Genomic DNA, 26,778 nt, shown 5'->3' with positions numbered 1-26,778 from the left:
TGGTAAGCTCACAGTGTTTTTCACTTTGATTTAGCTTTTCTGCTATTTTTTATACTCAGTGTAATAACATTGAACCCCTGAATTCCCCTAAGAGGACGTTTTATATCTTGTATGAACCTTTGTAAACAAATCAACAAGAAAACAGATTATTAATTATTGATATAGAATATAATACACATGAATAAATGAAAGCTATGTGCTTACGTGTAACACAGCGGCAGCTAAGCTCCTGTGCTTTTGTTTTTTTTCCTAATGAGCCCGCAGGGTCCGCTGATAGAGAGGTTTTTCTGCAGTTCTCCATGTAAAAACTGGATCCAAAAGTTAAACAGGTTTGTGTGCTTCCTATCAGAGATGCCTTCTTTTTACTGCCGTGAAACATTAACCTGGCAGGAGGAAAATGCGGCCGGCCTTAGCATTAATTATTGAAGATAGTACAAGCAACAGTCTGAGCCTGGGATGACTCCGGGAAGCGGAAGGCGGCGTTGCTTAGCAACCAAGGGGCCAAACAAGCGCGAGCACCATTTCGGCGTGTTAGCATTTTAGCTAATTAAACTTTATCCTTTTCTTTTTAGCATATTACTCTGCGCTCAGTAGTTTTATATTTTTAGTTTAAATATATCGTTTAAGTTGACCTACGAGTCAAATGGCAGGCAAGAAAAAGGAGGCAACGCTGCAGGTTGTGTTTTTGTGATTTTGTGTTATTCTAAAGCTACTTTTATCATCCCTGGGGATAACAGTTTGTTTTTTCATATCCAGGCTTCCGTCACAAACCAAGAGCAGTGGGAAGAGATGCTTGCAACCAAGGGTTTAACAGGTAAGACTTTCATCAGTAAAAGAGCTGTTGTCCTAATAAAAATGAAAGCTCCACGAGAACTGTTATAAAGATGTTACAGCGTGATGTGAAGGACTGCTGGCATCGTCGTTACTTATTTGCTGTGTTCTGCTGCCCCCCTGTGCTCAGTGTGATAATTGTACCAGCCTACCACCCCTCCTTTCTGTCCTCCTGTCTTGTACACACACACGCACACAATCAGTTGCTGACTTTCTCATTGCAGTCGTAGATGTGTATCAGCAATGGTGTGGTCCCTGTCGTGCTGTGGTTAGTCTCCTGCGAAAAATAAAGAATGAACTGGGTGATGACTTGCTTCATTTTGCCACAGTAAGAAGATTCAATAAAAAATATGAAGAATTTAAAATTTTCAGAGAAGGACCTTTGAAATTGTGTGTGTGTGTGTGTGTGTGTGTGTGTGTGTGTGTGTGTGTGTGTGTGTTTTGGTGCAGGCTGAAGCAGACAGCATTGATGTTTTGGAGAGGTATCGAGGGAAATGTGAACCCACCTTCCTCTTCTATGGGGTGAGTGTGTGTCTGTGTGTGTGTGTCGTTGGCCACTCTATTAGGTATACTTATTCAGCTGCTCAATAACACAGCTATGTAATTAGCCAACCCAATGTGCTCAACACAGGAGCAACTTAATGCTGTTAGGCAAGTAGACGTGGTCAGAATGACATGCTGAAGTTCAAACTGAGCTTCAAAATGGGGGAGGAATGTAATTTAAGTGACTTTGAATGTGGCATCGCTCACGATGGAAAACTGGAAAAATGTTAGCTGGTGATGTGAGGGTAGGGTCAGAATTTGGCATAAACAACATGAAAACATGCATCCATTCATCCTTTGTACCAACTGTTCATTCTGCTGGTGGTATAATGATGTGGGAGATATTTTTTTGGCACACTTTGCGCCAACTACTAACTGTTTAAATGCCACAGCCTACTAGAGTATTGTTGCTGACCATGTCAATCCTTTTATGACCACAGTGTATCCATCTTCTGATGGTTGCTTCCAGAAGGATAACACATCATGTTGCAAAGCTCAGTCATCTCAAATTGGTTTCCTGAATATGACAATGAGTTCTCTGTACTCTGAATCCAATAGAGCACCTTTGGAATGTGGTGGAATGAACGATTTGTATTATGGACGTGCAGTCAAATCGAAATCTGCAGCAACTGTGTGATGCTATCATGTAAATATGGCCAAAAAACTCTAAGGAATGTTTCCAGCAACTTACTGAATCTATGCCATGAAGAATAAAGGCAGATCTTGAGGCAAAAAGGGGTCAAACCCAGTACTAGTAAGGTCGTATATGCCTAATAATGTGGCTAGTTGGCTATATGCTATATAGTTGACTGTATAGTTCAGCGACAAAATGTGTGTTCAGTGCTTTATTACTAAGATAAGATTCAGTATACTTTTCTTATCCCAAAGGTTGTGAAATTTCTTTATTAAATTAAGCATAATCTCAAATGTATTAGCTTAATTATGTAGAATTGTATATAGTTGAATATTATCCAATATAATATGACAAAACACCTTTCAATAAAGGTAAATAAACTAAATTTAAAATAAAAATAAAAAATGCAATAAAATTAAAAGAAGTAAACCTATAAATCAAATATTAAATGATTGTTAATAATTATATGAATTATTTAATTAAATAAAAGCTGATTAACAAAGTGATATGTGTGTGTGTCAATTTCAGTTTCAACATAAACAATATAAAACAAATAAAAATGCCTTATTAAAAGTATACAAATCAAATATCAGATGTCATCACGGTGGCTGAATATAGGATTTTAATGTCCTAAAAATGGCTTAGTAAACACAGAGTGTTAGCATACTATTATTCTGTGCTAGACAGGTTTGTGTGTTTTGCTGTTTTTTTTATACACAACCTTTGTCTCTAGTTATTTCAGTCTATTTCAGTTTATGATACCTGTAGCCTGTAATGGTTATTACAATTATTAAATTTAATTTGTGGCATTATTCTGTACCTACATTTAAGTATAAGCAAGTATGCTAGTCAAAGAAAGAAATGTTTTGTGCCATAAAATATTGACTCAATATTTGCTTTATCTCCTTTCTCAGCATGTCTTAGAAAGCCCAAACATATTCTCAGTTCAAACGGGATTGGTGATTTGTTTATCGAACACAAATAAGTCATTTGAACTCCTATGAATTGGCTTAATTTAGTGCAGTCTCAAGCCAAGTGATCACAGAACGCAAAAAACCCTTTGTATGTACAATATTGTCATGTGTCCCACCATGCTGCAACTGACTGACTGACCAAGGCCAGGCTATTGGCATGCTGGATGCTGGCATGTGTTGCTGCAGTCTTGTTCATGAAAGCACGTCTGATCCGACTGTTCTTGGTGGAAATCTGACTAGATGGCAGTATCGAGATGAGGCGCTCCAGCCTTTACTTGTCCCATTCTTGCAGCAGCACACCAGCAGCATCTCTTTCAGCAGGAAAATGCCCAAACCCACACTGCCAGAGCCATGCAGGCCTTTCCATATTAGGAGCATATGCAGGCATTCCCTTGCCAGCATTCAGTCTTGTTATGGGTGATCGTTTGCATCACATAACCATCTTCAGGTACATTCTCACTACTGGCAATGTGCTTGGTTTAATTGAGGGTGGTGCCTGGTCAGCGCAGCCAGGAAACATGACACCACTCACTTGATGTATATTAAGTGAATAATTAATGTACCTAGACTGTTCTCACATGGGACCAGCATATAGATTTTGTACTTGCAATCTGGCTGGTTAAAGTTGAATATCTCAGATGCAGCTAAAATTTCAGGCCTGTAGTTTGTGTGTGAAAATGGCTTTAGAGCCATGCCCCCCTTGCGGTGAAAAAATATTCTGTAAATTAAATATATTCTGTTGAAATATTTATTTGTCTGATCGAAATTACACTTGTCTCTAAGCTTGTTGCTGACTCTTTTTTTTTTTTTTTTTTATATATTTTTGTGGATCGCTTACATAGGCCTCTAAAGCCTTTTTGTATCTCACCATTTTATAAATGCTAAATTAAATGTAAAAAAAAAAAAGTTAACTTATTACTAGGCTTGTGTTGAATGAACAGGGTGGGGAGCTGGTGGCTGTACTGCGTGGGGCAAACGCTCCCATGCTTCAGAGGATGATTGTGGAGGAGCTAGCCAAAGAGAAGCTGGTCCTGGAGCAAGGTGGTGAACGCAAAGTGGTGAGGAGCTCATTATACACATGCATTCACACATATTACTGGCAGAACAATAGAGTGTTTCTCTGCAGACATGCTGCCTTGTCACGGCTTGTTAAAGCATTAATATTAATAAATTTTTCTGTTCTAAGTAAAGTAGTCCATAACAACGTGACAGTAAGCCAGCGTGTATGTTACCAGTGCTGAAAGCAATGTGACTAAAATCAAATCAGTCTGTGTTTATTTTATTATTTACCCGTTTCGTTTTCCTACAGTAGTATTTCAAAATTGCTTCTGTGGATGATGGCTTTTAGCCACTTAAGTCAAGCAGCAGAAAATATATCAGCAGCTTTTTCTTTTTTTTTTAGGTGTTTCTTATTTATTTTTGGACATTTAGAGTAAAAATACAGCCTAATAACCACCAAGTTCATGTCAAAATCCTGTCAGCCTGACACTGATAGTTGTGTATGAATTAGTCTTTTGCTGCATCTCAGTGGAAAATGGACAGCCTGCACTCTTTGCACTGTCACATAACAATTTCCAATAAGTATGGTTTAAAAGGCTACCAGTTGAATGTATTACATTTATTTGTTTGTAGGTTATTTTTATTAGAATTTATTAGTCGCTTGGCGAGTTAAAATAACCTGTACAGGGCCCTGGGAGAAATTGGCATTTACTAATAATTTGCAGTCTGTTTGCTTTCTGGACTGCAGAGAGCAGCTGATATGAAAACAGACGTGTAATGAAGTTGAATATATATTAAATTGTATCCGGCTAAGTAAAGATTTTGTTTAAATGACATTTGGAGCAAAAATAACAAACATTTCCCGGTTAGAACCTAATGCTTTACTGTTTTTTTCTATATCTTATGTGACTCTTGGGTGGAAAATAAAGCTTATAAAGCCACGTTAAATAATACTAAAGCCGCCATTAGCCATAGCTGTAGTTTATACATACATATGTAAAGACAGTCATGTTTAGGGATTCATTATTTTTATTTCCTTTGTTGTGTCTTTGTTAGGTGAAAGATAATGGTCTGACAGATGAGGAGAACAAAGAAGAGGAGGAGTTGCCACAGCATTTAGAAAATGAAGAAAGTGTAATTGGTACTGTGGAAAAATATAATTGACAGTATTTTCATCGCTGATGTTACTTATCATTGGTGTTTCCTGTTGATTATGTGGAATATTTTGCATTCTGTCAGAATTACAGATCATCACTCAAGCTCCTCTCTTCTCTTGCAGTCCCTGCCAGTAAATCCTACACAGTTGCCATCATTAAACCAGACGCCGTTGCTCACGGCAAGGCAAATGAGATTATTATGAAGGTACATAAAGAAGATCACTGCTCACATTGGGAGAAGAAAAGATTGTCTCAAGCTTTCCTGCTGATATTAATTCATTATGTTGATGCTGATATTCTCCTGGATAGATTCAGGATGCTGGCTTTGAGATCCTGGCGCATGAGGAACGCACGCTAACGGAGGCTGAAGCTCGAGATTTTTACCAACACAAAGCAGCAGAGGTGCGGTATAGCGAAATAGAGGGGAATGGTATAGAATAACAAAAAGACAATTCTTCTCACAGACAGAGGCTTATTGCATAGATTGACATTCAAGTCAAAGTGAGGAAAACTGATGATGATGCAGTGAATGTTTGTGATGTTAGCCAGGGCCATTAATATTCTGAGTCAACATACTGGTAGCAGAGCAGTCACGACCAGTGCAAAAATCATTCAGTTACTTTGCTACACATGACACATCCATCTGCATTTTAGCACGGGGCTCAAAATAGAGTTGCTGTGTAAGCAGCTTTTTTTTTTCTATTTTGCTTATGGTGCTGTTTTTGATGAGACCAAATTGTTATAGATACAGAAATTTAAAATATGTGAGAAAAGCCTGGGAAATACTACTGCTGAGAAAATATTTAATGGGCATGACTTGTATATGTATTTGTTTTTGCAGGTTTTGTATTCAGTGCATTAACATATGTGTCTGTGTCTCGCCTGCTCTTTGTATGTGTTGGTGGTTTGTAGGCGTGCTTTGAGGATTTGGTGCAGTTTATGTCCAGTGGTCCCTCCCATATTCTAGTACTCTCTCAGGTAGAGGGATCTGCAGCCGTTGTACCGGCATGGCGTGAGTTTATTGGCCCAGCAGACATAGAAGAAGCCAAGAGAGAAAAGCCAGAAAGGTTAGTTACTGGAAATTATGCATATGATCCAGTGTCATTAAGTAAATTATAATTTCTGGGAAGAACAACATTTGTTTGCAGCATCGACATTTATCTCTGCACTGCTGATTGCAACAGTGTGAAACAATCTGGAGTCTGGAAAAAGGAACAAAAAGCACATTGTCGCCTGCTCCATCAGACACACCCAAACATTATGCTTCTCTCTGGTTGAGCACCAGCCGAGCAACCATCTGGTCTCCTCTCCTTTCTCCCCCCTGGCTTCCTGCAGCTTGCGGGCACAATACGGCACAGAGACACTGTTCAACGCAGTGCACGGTAGTGAGGACAGCGACCAGGCCAGCAGGGAGCTCGCCTTCTTCTTCCCCAACTTTCGGACGGCCTCGGTAATGGAGCAGGATGGGGAGGAAGAGCATGTGGAGAGGACACTGGCTCTCATCCGCCCCGACGTTGCCAGGGAGAACAGAGGTGGGGCTCATGCCAAATGCACAAGTACACACGTGGGCAAGCACAGATACACCTTCAATAACAGCTCATATTAACAGCGAGACTGCTCCTTGACTCCTTCACCAAAGGTGTTGAATGACACTGTACAATGCAGTGAAAATGCACATGCTTATTTTAGGTAGACTGCTGTGTTTTCTTTTTTATTTCATATCCCTGATTTTGCAGAAGAGATCTTAGATCACATCCACAAGTCTGGCTTTATAATAGCCCTTCAAAAAGAGGTGATGCTGTCAGAGGAGCAGGTCAGACAGTTTTACTGTCAACATGTTGAGGAGGACTACTTCCCTGCACTGCTCCAAACCATGACCAGGTAACTTTGAACAAGCTGTATAATTGATCCAGAGATTTTCTTGTTTTGTTTTGTTTTTATACTCCAGATGATTATACAACATGTGTATTTTTACAGTGGGCCGGTGCTGGCTTTGGCTCTTGCCAGAAAAGGGGCTGTAAGTCATTGGAAAGCCATCCTCGGTCCTTCTGACATCAATAAAGCCAAAGAGGAGAGTCCAGACTGGTGAGTAATGTGCACCACAGTGAGGAAAACTACCAGTAGAAAAGCAGTGAAGTTTAAAAAGCTAATCTACTGTCTGTCACAGATTCTAACAGCTTGTTAGAGAGAACTCGGCACTCTTTTCACCTCTCTTTTTATCCTTGTCAAGAAAAATTACAAAAAGAGCCAAACAACACAAAATCAGCTACATAAGTGGTTCTTAAAGTTGGGTGCAGGGACTCCCTGGGTGTCTTTGAATCTGATTCTGTCTGATTCCATTGCAATCAATGAAAATGGAAAGGGACGGGCATTTATAAAGCATTTTCTAGTCCTGCTGTCCACTTAAAGCGCTCCAGACTGCAAGCCAAATCTAACCACACATTTACAGAGATTTAAACACATTTTCTCTCATACACTTTCACCCACCTCACAACCATGACCAGTTTAGAATCACTTATTAAATGTAAGTATGTTTTTGGACCCTGATCACACTCATACTCTTGGGTGAGGTGAGGTGTTTCAAGCATGTCCCACCGGGTGCAGGCCCCGAGGCAGACCCAGGACACAAAGAAGAGATTATATCTCTCGGCTGGCCTGGAAAAGCCTTGGTGTTTTGGTCTTCTCTGCCTAGGCTGCTGCTCCTGTGACTTGGCCCTGGATAAGCGGAAGAAACAGATAGACTGATGGAATTGAATTTTAGCTCTGCAAATATGTAGTCAGTCATTTTACACTCCACTGATTATAAATAAACAATTTTTCTGAAAAGTTGATGGTAGAGGGGCATACTGGGAAATATATCACTCGCACTTCTGACTTTGCTTTAATTTGTGCAAAATGTGTACACAACTTGTTGACATCCACTATGACTAACTAACTAAAAACAACTTTTCTTCTTTATATTTTTATAGAGTAGATCCTTGGAAAAGCAACATTTTAAATTATGTTTTAAAAGTCAAAGAAAAGAAGTGACTCTAAAGAGGGAAGAGAGCAGGATGAGTATACTTTGGATCTGAGTAGTGTTTTCTGTTTTTTTGCTGAGTAGTTTGTGTTTGAATATGGAATTATATAAATGAGTAAATGGATTGGTTCTTACATAGTGCTTTTCTACTCTACTGGAGCACTCAAAGCGCTTTATACAACATGCCTCATTCAAGCATCCATGCAAACACTTTTTTATGCCTAAGTGCTTCCTATCTAACATTCATATACATCTATACTTCGATGGATGCACTACCAATATTTCAACTGCCCGTTTGGTACGGTGAACCCGTCCAGTCTGTGAAGACCTGTGGCTTCATACAGACATTACAGTGTCTTTATGCTACTTTAGCAAAGCTAAATCTGTTTTGGGATTGTGGTAGCCTCATTGACAAAGATCTTGAGTTTATATAAGCTTAGATAAATTGTCCATTCCCTTACCCATATATATCTGCTCCAAGACTTTGTTAAAGGATGAACATTTTCTTTTGCAGACGCATGAACTATCTGTATTTATTTTCAAACAGTAGTGCTTTGACACAATTAAATATTGTCTTTTGTCTTTATCTGTCTGCAATGCACCATATGTTTCTGTGGTTTCTAACTGGAGTGGAATCAAACAAGGCAGTCTGAACAGAAGTGAAGAAAATTACAGTTAAATTACACAGAAATTACTCGTTAAATTACATCCTTTCCTTTGAAAATAATTTCTGGAAACCATCAATACTTTCTTTTAGACGTGGATGGTGCCAGACAGTACAATCACACCTGTAATTCAGTTCTTTGTTTCCCTTGTACTCAGTCTAAGGGCCCAGTTTGCAGTGGAAAATAAGCCTATCAACCAGCTCCACGGCAGTGGAAGCCGTGAAGAGGCAGAACGAGAGATCAGCTTCTTCTTCCCTAAACAACAGACTCTGGCAGTGATCAAGCCAGATGCAATGGAGGAACACAGAGGTCTTTTTATGTTCATTTGTAACGACACAGAAATGCTTGACATTACTTTTGTTTTGACATATTTTTCATATATTTATGCTCCTCATTCTGACAGAGGCTATTTTGGAGGAGATTTGTGGCCGAGGTTTCTCTGTAACAAGGCTAAAGGAGATGTTGCTGTCAAGGGAGATGGCTGAGGAGTTTTACAAAGAGCACAGAGAGAAGCCTTTCTTTAACCAGCTGGTGGAGTTCATGTGTCGGTTAGTCTGCTCTCGAATACAGCCACCAGAGCAGTGCAAAGTGGCTACAGTATACCCGCCCTAATTCCTGCTGCCACTCCAATTTCTAATGGCACTTTTAACAGTAATCTTAGCAGCTTAGAATCAAGGCAGCCTCAGGCGAGTGGCTGCGACGTGCATCTCAGTTTCATTCTTTGTCCCACATCGCACATCGAGATTTTAGAGCTATCTTCCGCTCCGATTAGCTCCTTCACTTGGCTGTTACACAACTTCTTGGACAAAATGAGAGAGTTGAGTGCAGCTGGTCACAGCAGCCTGAAAAACTGTCTTCAGTGCCCAAATATTATCTCAATTTTAGCCTTAATTATGGATTAATAGTATTAATATATGCAATAAGGATGGCTATCACATGAATCTAAAGCTCCTCCTTGAATAGCTTTATAGAGCTCCAGAGTGTCAGTAACAGCTTTTAACTGGTGCACATTTTTACGATATAATCTTGCTGGCCACATTTCAGTGTACAGTAGTCCTAGCTACATTTTAAAATATAGTTATTTAAAGCCTAAAGAAGTAGCATCATTTAACCTAGATACCTGTTCTGGGCCAGTTTTAACAAAGACACCTGCACATCGTTTTTTACCTGCAGTGCACCATATTCATGGTGCTTGTTGTAACAATAGGAAGTCTCCCATTGTTGCCCTGGACAATTTAACTGCATTATTTTGTGTTATTTCAGTATCAAAATAGTATTTTGTCATGTTTGTTATTATATTTCAAGGTTATATCAAAGGCAACATACGAGGCCAGATTGAAAAGCTTAGCAGGGTATTTGGTTATCCAAACTTTGCAAAAACAGATGCATTCCTCTTTCTTTGCATGTTTGAAATCATATAGCCAAACAACAGAGCTTTACAGTAAGACAGTCCTTTCACTCACTGTGGCATTTTCATTACAGCGTGTAAACATCCCACAAATATTTGTTTCAGGGGACCCTGCATGATGCTTGTCCTCACTAAGGAAAATGCGGTGGAGGAGTGGAGGGCCACGATGGGTCCCACAGACCCGAACAAGGCAAAGGAAGCGTCCCCAGAGTCTCTGAGGGCTCGCTTCGCTGCAGACATCCTCCATAACTCAGTTCATGGTTCTTCCAACGAGCAGCACGCGGAGGAAAAGATCCGTTTTATCTTCGGTGACATCAGCACAGATGCAGAGCTCACCAGTGACGATCCCATTTCAGGTGACCATATAATGAGTGTGAAAGTCTTTACCATCTGTCACACCATCTGGTTTCCTATAAATAACAATTTTCAGCTGATTTTTTACATCGATTTTCTTGCTGTTAACTAAATTTTTCTTATCATACTGAAATAAATCTTTTTTTTGTTCATCTTTAGCTAAAGAGGAAGAAAAGGCTGCAGAGAAAAACACAGAAATTATACAATCTTCAACTGAAGAAATCTCCAGTAGCAGAGAAGGTATGCACATAAATAAGAAGGGTATCCCAATTCAGGGACTTGACCCTTTAGAGTCTGCACTTTGCAAAATTTAAGCTGCTTTGCAGTGATGAGAAGGCCATAGAGTATTTTCATCACTTTACAAAGACAGGGATTAGGTATTGGTATCTGTATGTTTAGCGACTTTATTAATGGCCATTTTTCTGTCTGTTAGGCAACACAGTAGCTATAGAGAGACTGGAATTGGGACACCACAATTACTGTTTACTGCGAACACTGAGTAGATACATCTCTTTACAATGACAATCAAGATTACTTGAGCAAGAAGAGGCGTCTCTCCTGACTGAGAGAAAACTAATGCCACTCATCTCCATAATGTCACAAACAGCTGCTGGAATTGCGATGCAAACTGGCGCTACAGCCTCTCTGTGTGTAGGGAATGAAGTAAATCTTGATTGAGTCATACCATCTCATACCTGCGGAGGAAAATTGCACCTCCAGTGTGCTGTATCTTTTTTCTGTTGCCATTTTTTTTAATGCATAATTAGGATCAGGGGACAGAATCTTGAATCTGTGTGCAGCCCATGTTTGATAAATTATGAACACTGCAACATTACTAGTATTCCTGGCTGCAAGACAGTGTTGTTCAGCAAAGCTGTTATTACTTATCAGCAGTGATATTTAGAAGAGTTATCTTCAGCATCCCTCTTTATTTTGCAGATGACCCACAAACAGGAGGAAGCATCGATCCAGAGCACTCAAACTGAATCATCACACCTTGTGTTTTCTCTTCTATTATAAGCTTAATGTGTAAAATCGTGGGAACAACAGAGCGCCTGTCATTCTATGAATCATGAAATAAACAAGACAAATATATATCAGACTTTTTGCACCTTTTGTAGGTGGCGTATCAAGACGGCACATTCAAGAAGCACTGTAGACGCGGAGTCGTGTTCGCTTAATACCGCCGTCGACAGTTTGATGGCTCTCTCGGCTCACATCAGCAGCCGCGGGCTACGTGACTAAAACCAGGATAGTACAATCACCAAAAAGCGACTGGGTAGTATAAAGGTAGTATAAAGAGTGTTACTCCTGTTTATTCAAGGGGTGAGTACAGGGGACCGTAACAGAGCGATTAGGCTCGAGTTTTTTCCTTTTACCGTAATTATTGCAGGATATTGCTTTAACAATGGGACATAAATTACACACTGAAGCTACCTAAATGAGGTGCATGAATAAAGAAAATATCTAACAGCTCTGAAAAGCTACATAATTGTTAGTATTAGGTATTCCTTGCAGATCATTTGAAAAAGGATTTCAGAATTCAACCATCTGGCAACCTCCAGGACTGAAAAATGAAGGCAACATGGAAAAGGAAAAAACTGCAGTTCCTCTCAAGGCTTGTCCTCCCTCTTAAGGGCGGCTCCAAAAGTAAATCAATCCCCATAGCCTTCCATGTTAAAATTGCTGATTTCAGCCAATTAAATAACATGCTTTCAGCCTGGTATGAAAAATTGGTGTCTGGTGGCCTGTCCTGGGTGTACACCTCCACTCACCATATGACAACCTGGATAGGCTTCAGCCCACCCACAACCCTGAGTGGGATGATCTGTTAAGAAAATGAATAAGGAACTAATGTCCCCGTTCATAGTAAATGCACAAGGGCAATAAGAAACTAAGGTTAAACTCACCCATTTGGGGACTGTTAAAGCTTAAAATTAGGGGCATGGCTACTTTCACTAACAGACAGGCCAACATATGCTGCTTCCAGTTTGTAGTGAAGGTGCCTAATGGAGCGTCTCTAGTGGAAATATGTGACTTATAAGACGGCTTAGTATGTGGTAAAATTAAAAGATCCACAAAGGCTTTGCTCAGTTTTGGTGAGTGAAACAAATATTTTATCAGTCTTCTACTTAGCTCTAAATAGTTTATAGATGCTGCTTGTCAACCACTCTAATCTGAGTCAATGAACTGGACTTCTTGCCCATCTTAGTTTTGAGTTTCAAAGTTAAACTTTGGTTGTGTTATTGTATTTGGAATTGTCTGTACTGTGTATTAGTTTATGGCTTATCTTGCTAAAAAAAAAAAAAAAAAAAAAAAAAAGACATGCCAAATTCATGTAAATTTGGTCATTTCTGGCTTCAAATCAAAAATTCACAAACTAACAGTTACATCACAGGTGGTAACATCCTTCTTTTACATACAGTCTATAAATTTAAAACCTATAAATGACTATATTTTAATCCAAGGTAATCTGAAGTATCTTGAAGGAGTTTAAACATGTAATCCGGCCACCATGCAACTTAAAGGATGTCAAAAGGATGGTAGAAAAAAAAAATCATTTTCCTGTATTAGCAAAACAAAAAGATTTATTGTAGTTTTCACCCATTAAAATAACTTTCAACTCAGTGAAGGCATGATGTAGCTGAGATGTAGGACTAGGCTTTGCTCCATGGGCAAACCCAAAAAATTATGGCAATAAAATTGGTCAATCATCGGTCTTTGTAGCTCCACTGCTTGTCCGTACTGGTGCCGTGGTGCTGAGCAGACGTGGTTTCGGGTGGAGTGTCCTCCCAGTCATTTGCAGCCTCCAATAAGATGGCCTCATCCATGTCGTCATCCGCAGAGAAAGATCTCTGGAACATCTCCATGATGCTCCTCTGGGTAGGATCCTAGACAAACAGAAACAATCAGCGTGTTTTAAAACATAAATCTATATGTAAAAACTCTTAACAGCACTGTACATTATTAATTTACTTACAAGTATACAGTTTACCTTGGAGTGGAAGCTGGTGTTTTCTGCAGTTTCTGAGAGGTTTGCCTCGGAAAGACCCACTTGCTCCAGGACATTCATTTTTTCCTGGATCATGGGCCTGGAATGATAAATAAATATCAGTCCAGCCCTTCACTCACTGTTTGTCACAATGTGCACACCAGTCAGCCCACATTAGACCCTCCTCCTCCCCCTGCTGTTACAGACCAAGACTAATGAATGCTGCAGGAAACAGTCTGAATAGCCACATAAATGCCTGTAGTTGGGTCATACAGTACTTCCACCTGATTGACACATACCATAGGTGATCATCAGCAGTTCCCTTGGCAACCAGGTAGTGAATGTTCACACTGCTGGTTTGTCCAATACGATGAACTCTATCCTCTGCCTGAATGAGAACCTGCAGTGGAGGAAAAAAAGCTTTTTCCTTTATAGCAAAAAAGAGCAAAGGAGTTTCACAGCTTTAGAAAATGATTCTGGCTTTTCATTTAGCTGCAGTGACCCCAAAAGGCCAAAGACTCCTCGAGAAGAAAAATCGATGAAAAGTCATTATTCAAGCTTTTAATTTATCTGCCGACAGCTGAAATTAAAGCAGTAGTTTCCACCTGGAACTGAAGCTGTGGCTGAATATGTTCTTATAATGAGTCACATTTTTTCTGAATTCGACTCCTTATAAAAAAAAAAAATCTAACCCACATAAGATGTGTGTTTCTGGGAAATGTCTCCCTTCAGTTTTTGGGGGAATTTATCACATTGTGGGTATAAGAAACAGAGCGGCATAATGTTTTGAAGGCTACCAGGAAAAAATTACCTAAACACATGGATGATTACTAAAGCACACACTATGGCTGGGTTATAACATATAATCTAATGTCATAATGTAATTTTGTGTTCTCTGTTACCAGAAAAACTGTGGTGTTCATGAAAGCGCAGTTCCTCTAAAGGCCACTTGAGGGTAGCTTAAAACGCGAGTCAATCCCACATCGATAAAGTAGCCCTCTAATTTTCGGATTCAGCTTGGTAGCATTAGAACACTTCTTGTTCTATACTTGGTGTGGGCCGAGAAGCAAACCGGAACTTTTTAAACAGCGAGACTCCAAAATATTAAAGAATGGTGTTACTGACAGTGTCATTTCAGTGACAGCGGAGTGTTTTGCAGGGACAGCTTTCCATGTCTCACCCCGGGGTTCCAGAAAAGCTCAGCGAAGATCACCAGGTCTGCAGAGTGCAGGGTTAGGCCCATATTAGCTGCAGTGATGGACAGTACCGCCACACAGGTCTTGGCTGAGTACTGAAACCTTTCGCACAGTTGCTGTCGCTCCGCTGACGGAGTGCTCCCATCAATACGGATAAAACCGACATTCTGAGGAGGAAGTAAACCTTTGTTATTTTCTGAAAACAATCGCTTAAAAATAATGACTTATCGTAGCAGACCAAGATAAATCACCAAATTAATTAAATAATCCCATCCTTATTAAACTTGAAAGAACAATAAGTCATAGTAGTAGTGCTAAAGCTCAAATGTGCTCTGAGCCGCCCACACTTGTTCTCCACAGCTACTGAAGGACTTGACCCGTTTGACGTTAACTCCCACAAAAGATCTCATCTGAGTAACCGGTTTAAAACAAACAAAAAAGTTAAACTTCATTCTTCTACGTCACAGCTGCATCACTTTCCACTACTAGCCCTTTGTGTGGGGTATCATCAGTATGTGTCTTCCTTACTTTTTTCCCCAGCTCGGTTGTGATATGATCCAGGACTAATTTATGATGGGCAAACACCAGAAACTTCTCCCTCCCACACTCCAGCATGTCTGTGATGTACTCCCTGAGAGGGACAGAACAACATACTGCAGAGCTGAACCATTTCAAAGAAACATTGAAATATTCAGTCTTTATCTGAAGTCTTGGTTATCTCCAGTGCGGTGCAATCATAATGCTCTGACAAAAGATTCTCTTTCATTTTACATTTTAATCTCAGCACTCATCAAATATAAGCTGATTCGACTCACTGATCCCCACCATTAGAGGGTCTGTACTTACATAATGGCTTGTAGCTTGGCTTCGGCTGTGTGGTTATAAAAGACGAGGAGGGCTTCCTTCTCTTCCATTTTCTGAAAAAGAGATAAGGAACATCACAAGATAAGAACTGACAGGAGATTCTGTTTGATGATTTGATAAGACTGCCATTACTCGGAGGAGTACTGTGATTATGCACAATCAAGCTCAGCGACTCACTCCCATCGGGCCGTATAAACACTCCAATGAGGCTGGACCGGAGAATTCTGGGTCGTTTAAAAGCATTTGTGTGCGCTTGAGGCTCGAGGACTGAGCCAACACATCTGATTACCTTGGGCTAACTAAAAGCTTCCTCAGCCTCTTCTTAACAGATTTGTCTTTTTAGTCACAGTCTTTGTTATGAATTTTGTATTTTAGGAGCGTACAAGCGATACAAGTGATGACATAAAACAAATCCTACTTTTGCAGATATTGTGATATTTTATAACTACTGAAATATACACTCAGGCACTTTGATTTGGACCTGCTTTTGTCTTCATTCTTTGTGGCACATTCAACAAAGAGCTGGAAACATTCCTCAGAGGTTTTTGGTCCATATTGATGCGGATTTTTTGGCTGTACGCCCATAAATTACATGGTCAGCAACAATATTCAGGTAGTGACTGGTTTTTAAAGGATGCTCAGTCGGTACTAAGGAACCAAAAGTGTTCCAAGAAAATATCCCTGACACTATTGCACCAGCAGCCTGAACCAATGATTCAAAGTAGGATGGATCCACGTTTTCATGCTGTTTACACCAAATTATGACCCTACCATCAAAATGTTGCAGCAGAAATTAAGACTCATCAGACGAGACAACGTTTTGTCAATCTTCTGTTGTCCTATTTTGCTGCACCTGTGAACTTTAGCCCAGTGCTGCTGTAGCCTATCTGCTTCAACGTGTTGTGTGTTCAGAGATGCTCTTCTGCACACCTTGGTTAAACATGTTGTTACTAGTTATAATAAGAAGTGGTTATATGAGTGACTTCCTACCCAGTCTGGTCATTCCCCACTGACCTCTGACATCAACAAAGCATTTTCAGAGAACTGCCACTCACTTAATAATAAATAATCACTTTCTCCTTCTCAGACCATTCTCCGTAAACTGTAGAGATGGATGTGCGGGAAAATCAGGAGTTTTGGGAATACAAAGACCAGGCCAGCTCATCTTGACCATGACTATAAATGTATTGAGCTGCTGCCATGTGATTGGCTAATTAGATGAGAAGTTGAAAAGGTATACTCAATAAAGTGTCCATTGAAAGTATATCCATCAGTTCTACGATTTCCTGATTATGTAGAAATGATTAGAAAACACAGTATTCAAATTCTATTATCTTCCCGGGTTTCAAAGGTTTCAACACCCGTGACTTACATTGCGATGTCCTTTGGCCAACTGCTTGGCTGCAGCTGACAGAGCAGCTTTCGTGCGGGTGTTGATCCCATCGATGGTCACCGTGACCACCTTGCGCTGTTTAGCGGGAAGCTGGGAAAGGACCTCGGACTTGAGACGGCGCAGCATCAGACACTCCTCCAACAACAGCTTCAGCTCTCCAAGATTAGAAGAGCCTGTGTAGTCCCAGCCCCAAGCCATCTGTAGGTGCAGTGAAGCGCAAAAAAATAAAAGAACAGGTGATAGTGGGAATGACTGGTGGAAAATAAAATGTGGCATTTAAAAGTTCAAATGTTATACTTAGAAAGAGTTGAATGTAAACTTTAAGATTTTTTCTTTCCTTTACAAAATTTTGCTTTAATAAAAGTCAAACGTGTTTAAACACCAATACACCAGTCATAAGCTTACACTGGTTTTACAGCATGCACTAATTGTAACCTCATAAACCTGTTGCGTACTTGTCAGCAGTCCTATGAATTATTTAACCCATGTGTCCTGGAGTCATAGCCACATACAAGTAAACAGCACTAAACATCAATTAGTGCAGCAGAAATTCTTTATAGTTAACAGACTACCTGTCTGGCATCACAATAGCGGATCCCAAACTCATGGAAGCGTGGAAAGAGTGTCGGTCTGACGGCCAAAATCTGAGTGTACAGCTCAGCCGGTCTGGACATGGCGGGGGTCCCCGACAGGAGAATCACTCTCTTCGCTACCTGAGGATGGAAAGACGGAAACTCTGATCACAGAGAACTGTTCACTCAGTCTAGTCCATATATTTTGATTTGATTACATGTTTTTAATCTTGGTGGCAAAATAACCATGATATTAATAGTCGCATGGACTGTGGATTTCGCTTAAATTGTAAATTGCAGAGAAACAGATAATTGTCTGATGGCAGAAATCCCAGATCTGTTTGCCTTCAAAATTAAATCAATTGTTCAGCCAGCTTATGGGCTATCTGACACACAGATTTACTGAAATCAGGGCCTTACCTGAATTTTAATGAATTATGTGGGAAATCGTTCCCGCAAATATAATCTAATAACAAATCTAATTTGTGACCCATGCAAAGGAAGGAGGAAAAAACAAACAATCCCTATGGTGTATCTAACAAAATTATTAATCCCAGTAAAACATTAAATAAAAGTGAGAGAGACAGAAAAAAGTACCTTCAGCAGAGGCAATGCTGCTTTACAACGAGCAGTCTTCATGTTTTTCAGAAAGTGAGACTCATCCTGCACAAAACGACACGTCAGCGAGGATTTAGGAACCTTAACCTGAACATAAATGTGAACTGAAAACAGCCATGTTTAAATAATAAGCTCACCATGATGAGAACATTGAAGGGATTTCCTGGCTGCTGCTTGTCCATCCTGCTCAGCAGGTCATAGCTGATGATGTTGATCAAACCAGACCGCAGACTGTCTCTGGCCTTCACCACTACATTGATCCTGTCAGGAGTCAAGGAGGGAAGCCAGCGTCTGAAGGCCTGCAGGCACAGATAAAGGTTCGTGCGAGAGAGACAGACTGAAAAAACACTCTCAAAGCATCAGTATTGGTCTAACTAGCACTGGGATCCCACCAGTTTCTTAAATTTATAGCCAACATTACTTTTTGAGTAACAGTTAATTTATGTTTTTCCACCACTAATAATTCATGGTAACCACTGCAAGAGTGCTCCCATTGAAAAACAATCAATCATGCAGTTTAGAAAAACTGCCCACTGACAATTCGCTTACTCTCTTGCCATTCGCTTGTCAGCCCGGTTTAAACTCATTAAATTATAGCTCCTGTGCTGTGCTGTACATGTGGCCAAAAGCACAAGACTAACACAGTGCAGATAAGACCCAGGGCAGACAGAGGAAGTGTCCTTTAATGGGACGACATCCGGTGACTGCGATTTCAACCTCTGATAAGAGGACTGCGTTTCGTCCTATTTTGGGGCGGGAGGGGGGGCTGTGAAAGTGAGTGAAATTCGTTTTGAAAATGCACTGCTGCTGCAAGTTAAACAAAAAAATAGATGCTACAGAACATAAGACACAGATGGTCACTGACACTAGAAAGTACTGAAACTGTAAAAGAAACACAGGGACAAAGAAACGTTAATATTTCAAAGTCAACCTTTTGGATTTTTTGGCTATCAGACCAGTTGCCACTGGTTTTCAGTGTTCCCAGTTGTTCTGTAACACCTGAGCCTTTTTGGCCTGCTTCCCTTCATTAATATGGATCACGCTCACGTTCTGCGTCAGTTGCTGTTCATCTGCTATAGATAGTTTTTTAGGCCTGAGATTTCTTTGTTCTCCAGTTTCTTCTATTCTTTTGAGGCTAATAGCTCTTTGAACCACCTTGTTGGTGCAACAGTACTATTTTTTCCCCTTTGTCAAATTGTGTTAACATTGGCAGTTTTTGTAGACTGAACTAAAGAAATTGGAATAAATTATGATTTTTTGTGAATATGGTAACAAAGTGTCTAAAAATACAAATTACAGTCTTTGTAGACAAAACAATGTTTCACCCCAGTGTTGTGTAGCGTCACAAAAAGAAATCCTCTGGTCAGGTACAAGGACTGGGCTGAAAATGAAGCAGATGATACCCAAAGAAAAACTTGGCAAGGCCTTCAGAAAGCCTGAAGACCTACTGACCATTTTAAAAATTACATCAAAGTCTGTCTCCTTGGATGCAAAATATAAAGAAATGAGGGGTGACTCAAGACTTTTGCACAGCACTGTACCTAAGATTACAATTTCCCAGTCTACTTTTCTTTGTCCTACATAACAGAAAACTTAATATCAGTTTTATTTTTTAAGTAGATAAAAAGCAAGCCATGTGAATGTTTCCTGTGGATCTGGTAACAAATAACTGATGTTTTTCTCTGTTTTGAAAAGTTCAAGATGAAACAAGTAAACATTTAACTTGAAAAGAACTAATTAACAGTGCATTTAAATATTTGATTTCAGGATAAAACAGTCAAAGGAAAGGAGTCAAATAAATACACCATGTATTAACACCTCCACCATAAATCAGTGCTTCACAGTTCTAATTATCAAACGCACCCATGAGACAAAGAAATGGAAGCATTAAATTCAAGGCTGCCATCTTTGCTGCTAAGATAAAGCACCTAACAAAGAGCAAGAAGTCCACGGGGAACCACATTAACATTCTTCAAATGCAGAGAGAGTCAAGCAGAAACCAGGATTATAATGTGGAGAACAGAGTTTGAGTCAAAGGACAGTAGAAGGATATCCTTAAGACGGCGCGTGCTGACTTAAGGCAGACCGAACGTGACGCTATTAAATAGAAACAAAGCGATGAACTCTAGCACCTCTTAAGTAATGAGCTTATTTTTCTTTAGGCACAGTTTTTACCTCAGCCCAGGTGAATCGTACAGAGGACGGAGTCACCACCAACAAAGGCCACTCCTTTTTGTAATAAGCTGCTATACAGATGGCCTGAATAGTCTTTCCCAGGCCCATGTCATCAGCCAGGAGGAGGCGGCCCTGTTTAGACACTGCAAAGCTGCAGAGACAGAAAGAAATACTTAAGATAAAAGGTCATTACGGGAATGTCTCACAAACAATGGCTTTTAATGTGCACACATAGAAGAAATTACAAATAAATAACTGTTTATTGTTATTATTGGCTACACTGCTTAGAAAGAGTACTAATGACTACCCAAAGAGACCTACTTGACTCCCTCCCTCTGGAAGGGCATAAGGCTTTGGGTGAGAGAGGGGTCGATGCTAGAGAGGTCTGCCTCAGGGACGTTTAAAATCCTGGCTTCAGTCCCATCAAACCTGGCAGAGAAAGCCTGGATTATTGCCCTGGGAAGAGGCTCCACCTCCACTGCTGCTATCCCACTGAGGAGATCCACTGGGTATGGAACACAGCGCGGTAAGACAAGATGGCAAATGTAACAGGGACATTGGTAGACCTGCTAAATAAAGCGGTGTCGTTACTCACTGAGTCTCTTATAGTCCTCGAGTGAAAAATTCCACTTTCTTGTTTTCATGTCTGCCACAGACAAAAAGAAATCTGAGATCAGAAACCATAAAAGCAAAGAGACTGTCAAAAAAACAAACATAATCAAATAAAGCCACTGTTACCGTAGTTCTTTGTTGGCATTTGCTTGAACGCTGCAATGACATCAACATGGTAGCCAATGTCCACCTCAAACTTTGTCTGGGACACCAGAATGCACTGGCCCTGCAAAGTGGCTCCGGGCTTCTGCCAGCCATTACATAACTTGAGCAGCGCTGCCAGGGCCGTGCCGTCCCGAGCTCGGCTGGTGGCCTCCGCCACGTCCACCGCTTCCATTCCCTCCAAAGGTCTCAAAGACACCGAAGGAATGGCAGCTGCTTCCTCCACTGCAATACGGGGTCAAGAAAAAAAGTAATGATTTGAGACAGAGTTTGTTTAAAAACAGTAGCGAGCTCCTGAATCTGGAAGATCCTGTGAATACTTCCGTACTTATTTGTCGGTAGTCCTCCAGACTAAAGTTCCACATCTTGGTCGCAGGATCTAAGGCAGAAAAGATGCATTTTTAATTCCAAAAGCCAGCAAAATCAGTATATAATACAAAATAACTATTTTTAAAATTGCTAATCATCCTATATAGGATTAGAGATTTATGTTCATAAAAGAAGATAACAGTTTTTACAGTTTTTGCATGAACTGTTTAGGAATTACAAAAATTTTATATATATTTTCAGAGACTAATTCAAGCAGAGAATAATTGACTGGTAAGCCGTTTTATGGCCAGGTGAGGCCTGTTCCCTTTTATGACAAAAGAAACTGACATAATATTTAAAGTAGATCCAAAGTGTTGAATTTGTGCTGTAATTTTAAATATGACATCCAAAGAGATGTCAGTGCAGTGAGGGAGGCCAAGTGCATGATCATAAGAAAAACTCAAGAAAACAACTTGACAGCATCTAACCAAGTCAATAACACTTTTAGGAGGTAGGTGTCACACTGTAAACGTCTAGTCACATGGTTGATATGACTGTATACCAGTGGCTTTTGGTGGTCTTCAAGAGTAACAAGCACTAAGGGGCTTTGCACAATTCACTGAGTAACATATCAGCTGCAAAACAGCACAGTAGGCATCTCAAACACTTACCATAGTTTTTTGAGGGGATGGACTTGAAAACAGCAATAAGCCCTGCATGGTAGCTCACTTCTACCCTGAAACGGTCTTCTGTGTGAGGTACACATCTTCCCCTTACAGAGATGGCAGGCTTTTTTGCAGGTACGACATTTGTAGAGGTGGGGTTAGAGGAAAGCTGTGCCACTTGACTCTGAGCAGGTTTACTGGGCTGCTTGTAAAATGAGCCAACTGCACCTCCGGAGCTGCTGGATGAGAGTTGATGTTTGCCCTGAACTGGCCCCACGGGGACACTTCCTTCAGGAGACAAGACGGAGCTCCTTAAATGTTGACTTTTTGGAGGAATTGAGTTAGTAACTTCTGTCTGCAGAGAAATATAATACGAAGCATTATAAAACTATCCCCACCGATAGTAAATGACTGCACATTTAAGCATAAACCTCACCTGGTTTGAAGATGCAGAATTACACACAGTGCTTTGGTTGAAGTGGCTGCTAGTGCCAGGCAGCTGCTGCTGACTTTGGCTCTGTGGTTCCCTTTTTAAGGGAGGGGGGAAGAATTTTGGTGCCGAAACTGAGGTTTCTCTGTGCTGAACTGAGGCAACAGGATCCGGACTCTGTTTGGGGAGCTGTGTTTGCACTGAAGTACTTTTGGAGCCTACTGAGGGCTTAACATTGGTGCTGTTAGCCTGTCCAAGTCTTTGGGCTCGTCTTTCTAAAGCCTTCCGCCTGTTCTCCTCAATCATTCGCTGTTGCTCTGCAGTCAGCTGATTAGACATGTTGACAGCTAGAGCTATCTAGCAGAGATCGGCTACAATCTAAGACACCCTACGTCTGCAAAAAGGTGATCTGTGTAGATCCATGATGCCTTTTAGAGCTACTAACTTCGTTTTGTTTGACGTTATCTGCACTGCTGCTTCTGTTGCTAATGGTAGCAGCTAGCGACCCTAATCTGGCTGCTAACAGTCAAACTTAGCAACATAATATTATCGAAACAACCACAGTAGCATTACACATACTTGAGCTTTAAGCGGTCTAAAGCAGATGACCCCAAAATGCAATCTAAAAACAGCGAAGTCTGCAAGAAGATCGTCAGCAGAAACTTTTAGCGCTAGTTTACAACTTCTTGGTTCAGGATCTGGCGCGCAGGAAGTGACGTAGGAAAACAAGCCGGCACGTGCAGGTAGCAGTAGTGAAGGCAAAAATAATCTATCCTTAACGTTATCAGAGAAACTACAACGACTACAGGGACGTTTTCATTGCCATTAACAACGGCTTTAAAAATAATTTTGTACTGATAAAAACCGCGAATATCTTAGCTTAAAAAAAAACAGGTAAATATTTATTTGTTTTGCAATTTGTGATTCTCCACTATGTAGGTGAAACTATTGCTACCGAAGTTTACGTAAAACATTTACATTTGTCTCTAATTATCAGTTGATGTGAGTATCTTTCTGCTCTAGTAAGCACATTTTGTTAATATTTCTTATATAAGACATCTAGTTTCAGAGAAAATGGAAAGGTTTGGGGGGTGGGGTTATGCTGACTTTGGCTCAGTATTTCTATAGTTTGACTTTATCATTTTCTGCTGGACCATCTCTAATTTGCCTAAACATTTTATGGTCGAAAGTTTAGACATATAAATTGATTTCTTCTCCAGCCAGTGGAGGAGCAGTCATTCACAATCTTACCTTCATATATCAACTACATTTCTACATATTTATTTTTAAAATACCCATCCACCCACTTTCTGGCTTTTTTTTTTTTTTTTTTGGTTTCTCCACACATTGTGTTATAACCAAGGACATTAGAAGGACTTAAATGCAGTATGGTGGATAAATAAGTTAAACAGGTTTAATGTCAATGGTGAGGTCACATCTATTCAGACTTTGATTATTTTCCAAGGAGTTCCAGGGTCAAGTAAGAAGGTAAGCCCACATATTTCTTTTCCACAGAATACTCTCCACAAACATCTCCAAATTTTTAAAACTATGAATTCTCGACAGAAGAGGGATTAATGAGTTCAAGAACAGCAGAACATGTGAACAAAGCATCGGGAGATGAACCACAGTTGAACAGTTCATGCAACAATCGGGGATTGGCCGGAGCATAGCTTTAAATAGCAGATGATGATGAACAGGCGAGGAAGAAGGTGCATGAGCCCAGAGGGCAAAGACCCCAGGAGGAATCCTACCCTGAAACACAAAGCCAGGGTTAACTCATTTACACACACACACTGACAGAGGAGAGACAGGGAGAGTTAAGAATGAGGAAAAGAGAAAATGTTTCATTTTTGAGACTTACTCTACTTACATTTCAAGACAGGTCAAATTAAAATATACCAAGGGGCATTAAAACACAACAATGTAGCATTTTCATAGATATCAAAATAATTGCAGCATTCATTGTGGCAGTCAGGACGCTGATTGCCTGATCCCTTCATGGCTGTCAGGTTCAATGGTTTAGGGTCTTGTGTTGGACTACCAATCACGCCAAGTAGACAAGGAAACCTTGCCTTGCAAGACCACTCACATGAAATGAACTCCTAAATCCTTTTCCCCTCATTACTCTTAATTGTTTTGCCATATTTATGTATAAAATTGCATTGGTACTTGTACTTGAATTATTAGAGTCTTTTGGCAATGTCTGTGCACACAAAATGGGTTTATTTAATCAGCCAGTATTCAGACATTTTTTGATGTGTGTGTCGTGTCCCAAATTACAGATCCTGATTCGATTTTATGCAGAGAATGACCAGTCAAATTTTCAGGCTTTGATCTTTAATCGCTTTTGGTGTATTCATGTTCAGAAAATACCTCAATATGAAAGAACATGCTGGAAGTGCCTGATGGAGTATTTTGATATATGAAGCCAAAAATTAGCAATCATTGTATATGTTATAACATTTTTAGGCAAATCAAGTAGAAGCACAACAGTAATTTGACATAGAATTACCCATTTGTTTTATTCCAAGCGTGGTTCAGCATGCACCAGCGTCCGTCAGTTCATCATCTTCCTTTAAGGCATTTTTTCTTCTGATTGGTTACCTCTAACAAACCAAAAAGGGCTTCGTTTAGTAACGTTGCCTATATTTTATATATGACACTGCACAGAATCTGCATGACAAAATATTGTAAAGAGCATAAGTCCACTTTAAAGATTTAAAGAAGCTCAAGTGCTGGGTCACGGGTATACAGATACATGTGTACAAATATAAGTTTTTTCCCAGAAAAACCATCAGAAAAAAAAATTCTGAGTTCTCCCAACAAAATTCAGCACCAGAATTTTGTAGCTATAACATTTCCTGATAAAAGGTAGAATGGATCCCAGTGAATAGCAGCAAATTCAGCAAGCCAACACATCATACTGTCTGTTCAAACAAAAAAAGAAAAAAAAGCTGAAGATGAAAAGAGGATAACTCCTGCAACAGGATAATAACCCCAAACACATCTAAAATTCTACAATGGAGTGCTTCAAAAGGGCCAAGCCATGGCCCTCACAGTCCTCCAGCTGAAACACCATCAAAAAATTCACCTCAGAAGTGTAGTTCATGCAAGACAGCCCTAAAATCTACAGAGCTCGAAGTTTTTGAGGGAAGAATGGGTGGAAAAAACCCACACATGAACTAAAAGCCTCTTAGCTGACTACGAGCTGCATTTACAAGCATATGGTACTTGTCAGAGGGGGTGTCACAAAGCACTGGCCATGCACGCTCCCCAAAGTTTTGTTTCTGGCTCTTTTTCTTCATGGTTATGTTTGAAACTGTTAAAAAAAAAAAAAAGAGAGAGAGAGAGAAAAAAAGTTATTTCAAGTACTGGAGAAATTTCTTATTTAACTTCATGTCTTTTGAAGATAATGTCAGCCTTTTCTTCCTTAGCTATGTTTGATCAGCGCTTTAAAGTTTGTCTCAAAAGTTTAACCATTAACTAAGGGATATCTCCTCCATCAGTGAAAGTCAGCTCTTAGCTATCTATAAGACAAAAACTGACTCACAAACTAGATGTGATGCCACAAATCCTGCCTGGAGGTGTTGAGTTCAGGGGAAACCTTTCAGCAGAGGTGTGAAACTGAATTGTTCCCAGTGAGGATCAAACATACAAACATTTTTTTTCCAAGTAAAGTGGGACTTTTAAGAAAAGGGCCTGAATACTTACTCCACCTCTGCTGTTATATAATCTTAGTTTGTGTCTGCTGTTTTTCTCAAAAAGTCCAAAATGACGGTTGGCTTATTTTCAACAGCACTTTAATCAGGCACTACTTTGCACCTGAGATGCGATGTAAGAGCAATCACTGGCAATTATCTGCCAGAATAGAAAAGCAGCAGGAGTGAGAGGTGCCAGTTTAATGTGTCAGTTTACTGTTGGCAATCCATTAAATGCTCACCCCATGGCCACCAGCCTGACCACATTCATACAAATTCTGACAACCCCCCCCAAAAAAAACACATTTCAGTTGGCTGACAGGGTCCAGTCACAGGTGTGTTCATTTCAATTGTTCAATCAAGCTGCACAGCTGCCCTGACAAGCCGGATAATTGCTCACCCTTTGTCTTTTCTACCCAGCTTCCCTGGAGTTGTTCTCTTTTGTCAAAAAAATTAACCAAGGCGATTTTCTGAAGTAGCAACTTTGAAATACTTTGAGTATTTC

General features: G+C 40.1%; 2 protein-coding genes across 3 annotated transcripts; one reads left to right on the top strand and one right to left on the bottom strand.

Annotated features, from left to right (window-relative positions):
• The first annotated feature begins 268 nt into the window (after nucleotides 1-268).
• Nucleotides 269-11,642, top strand: nme9 (NME/NM23 family member 9). Its single transcript, XM_063499552.1, has 17 exons — nucleotides 269-329; nucleotides 757-814; nucleotides 1,056-1,159; nucleotides 1,282-1,353; nucleotides 3,924-4,040; nucleotides 5,038-5,122; nucleotides 5,261-5,343; nucleotides 5,448-5,540; nucleotides 6,051-6,205; nucleotides 6,474-6,670; nucleotides 6,875-7,019; nucleotides 7,116-7,223; nucleotides 8,980-9,131; nucleotides 9,226-9,370; nucleotides 10,336-10,586; nucleotides 10,744-10,824; nucleotides 11,524-11,642. The coding sequence occupies exons 2-17, from the start codon at nucleotides 790-792 to the stop codon at nucleotides 11,568-11,570; spliced, it is 1,860 nt and encodes a 619-aa protein (XP_063355622.1). The 5' UTR covers nucleotides 269-329; nucleotides 757-789; the 3' UTR covers nucleotides 11,571-11,642.
• Nucleotides 11,643-13,150: 1,508 nt separating this feature from the next.
• On the bottom strand, nucleotides 13,151-23,267 carry smarcal1 (SWI/SNF related, matrix associated, actin dependent regulator of chromatin, subfamily a-like 1). Of its 2 annotated transcripts, none has more exons than XM_063499550.1 (17): nucleotides 22,579-23,267; nucleotides 22,149-22,497; nucleotides 21,497-21,547; nucleotides 21,133-21,393; nucleotides 20,990-21,040; nucleotides 20,716-20,899; nucleotides 20,395-20,545; nucleotides 18,357-18,518; nucleotides 18,199-18,264; nucleotides 17,602-17,742; nucleotides 17,009-17,227; nucleotides 15,619-15,689; nucleotides 15,301-15,403; nucleotides 14,757-14,939; nucleotides 13,876-13,976; nucleotides 13,565-13,676; nucleotides 13,151-13,475 (listed from the first exon to the last, which is right to left on the bottom strand). In XM_063499550.1, exons 1-17 carry the CDS (start codon nucleotides 22,909-22,911, stop codon nucleotides 13,296-13,298), a joined length of 2,718 nt encoding a protein of 905 aa, XP_063355620.1. In that variant the 5' UTR covers nucleotides 22,912-23,267; the 3' UTR covers nucleotides 13,151-13,295. The 2 variants fall into 2 exon arrangements, with proteins under 2 accessions (XP_063355620.1, XP_063355621.1); XM_063499551.1 differs by having other exon boundaries at nucleotides 13,580-13,676.
• Between the last annotated feature and the right edge of the window lie 3,511 nt (nucleotides 23,268-26,778).

The sequence above is a fragment of the Pelmatolapia mariae genome, linkage group LG16_19 (assembly GCF_036321145.2).
Source record: "Pelmatolapia mariae isolate MD_Pm_ZW linkage group LG16_19, Pm_UMD_F_2, whole genome shotgun sequence".
In the NCBI taxonomy this organism is placed as follows: domain Eukaryota; kingdom Metazoa; phylum Chordata; class Actinopteri; order Cichliformes; family Cichlidae; genus Pelmatolapia; species Pelmatolapia mariae.
Note: the sequence above shows the minus strand (reverse complement) of the source record. Positions and strands in the feature narration are given on the sequence as shown.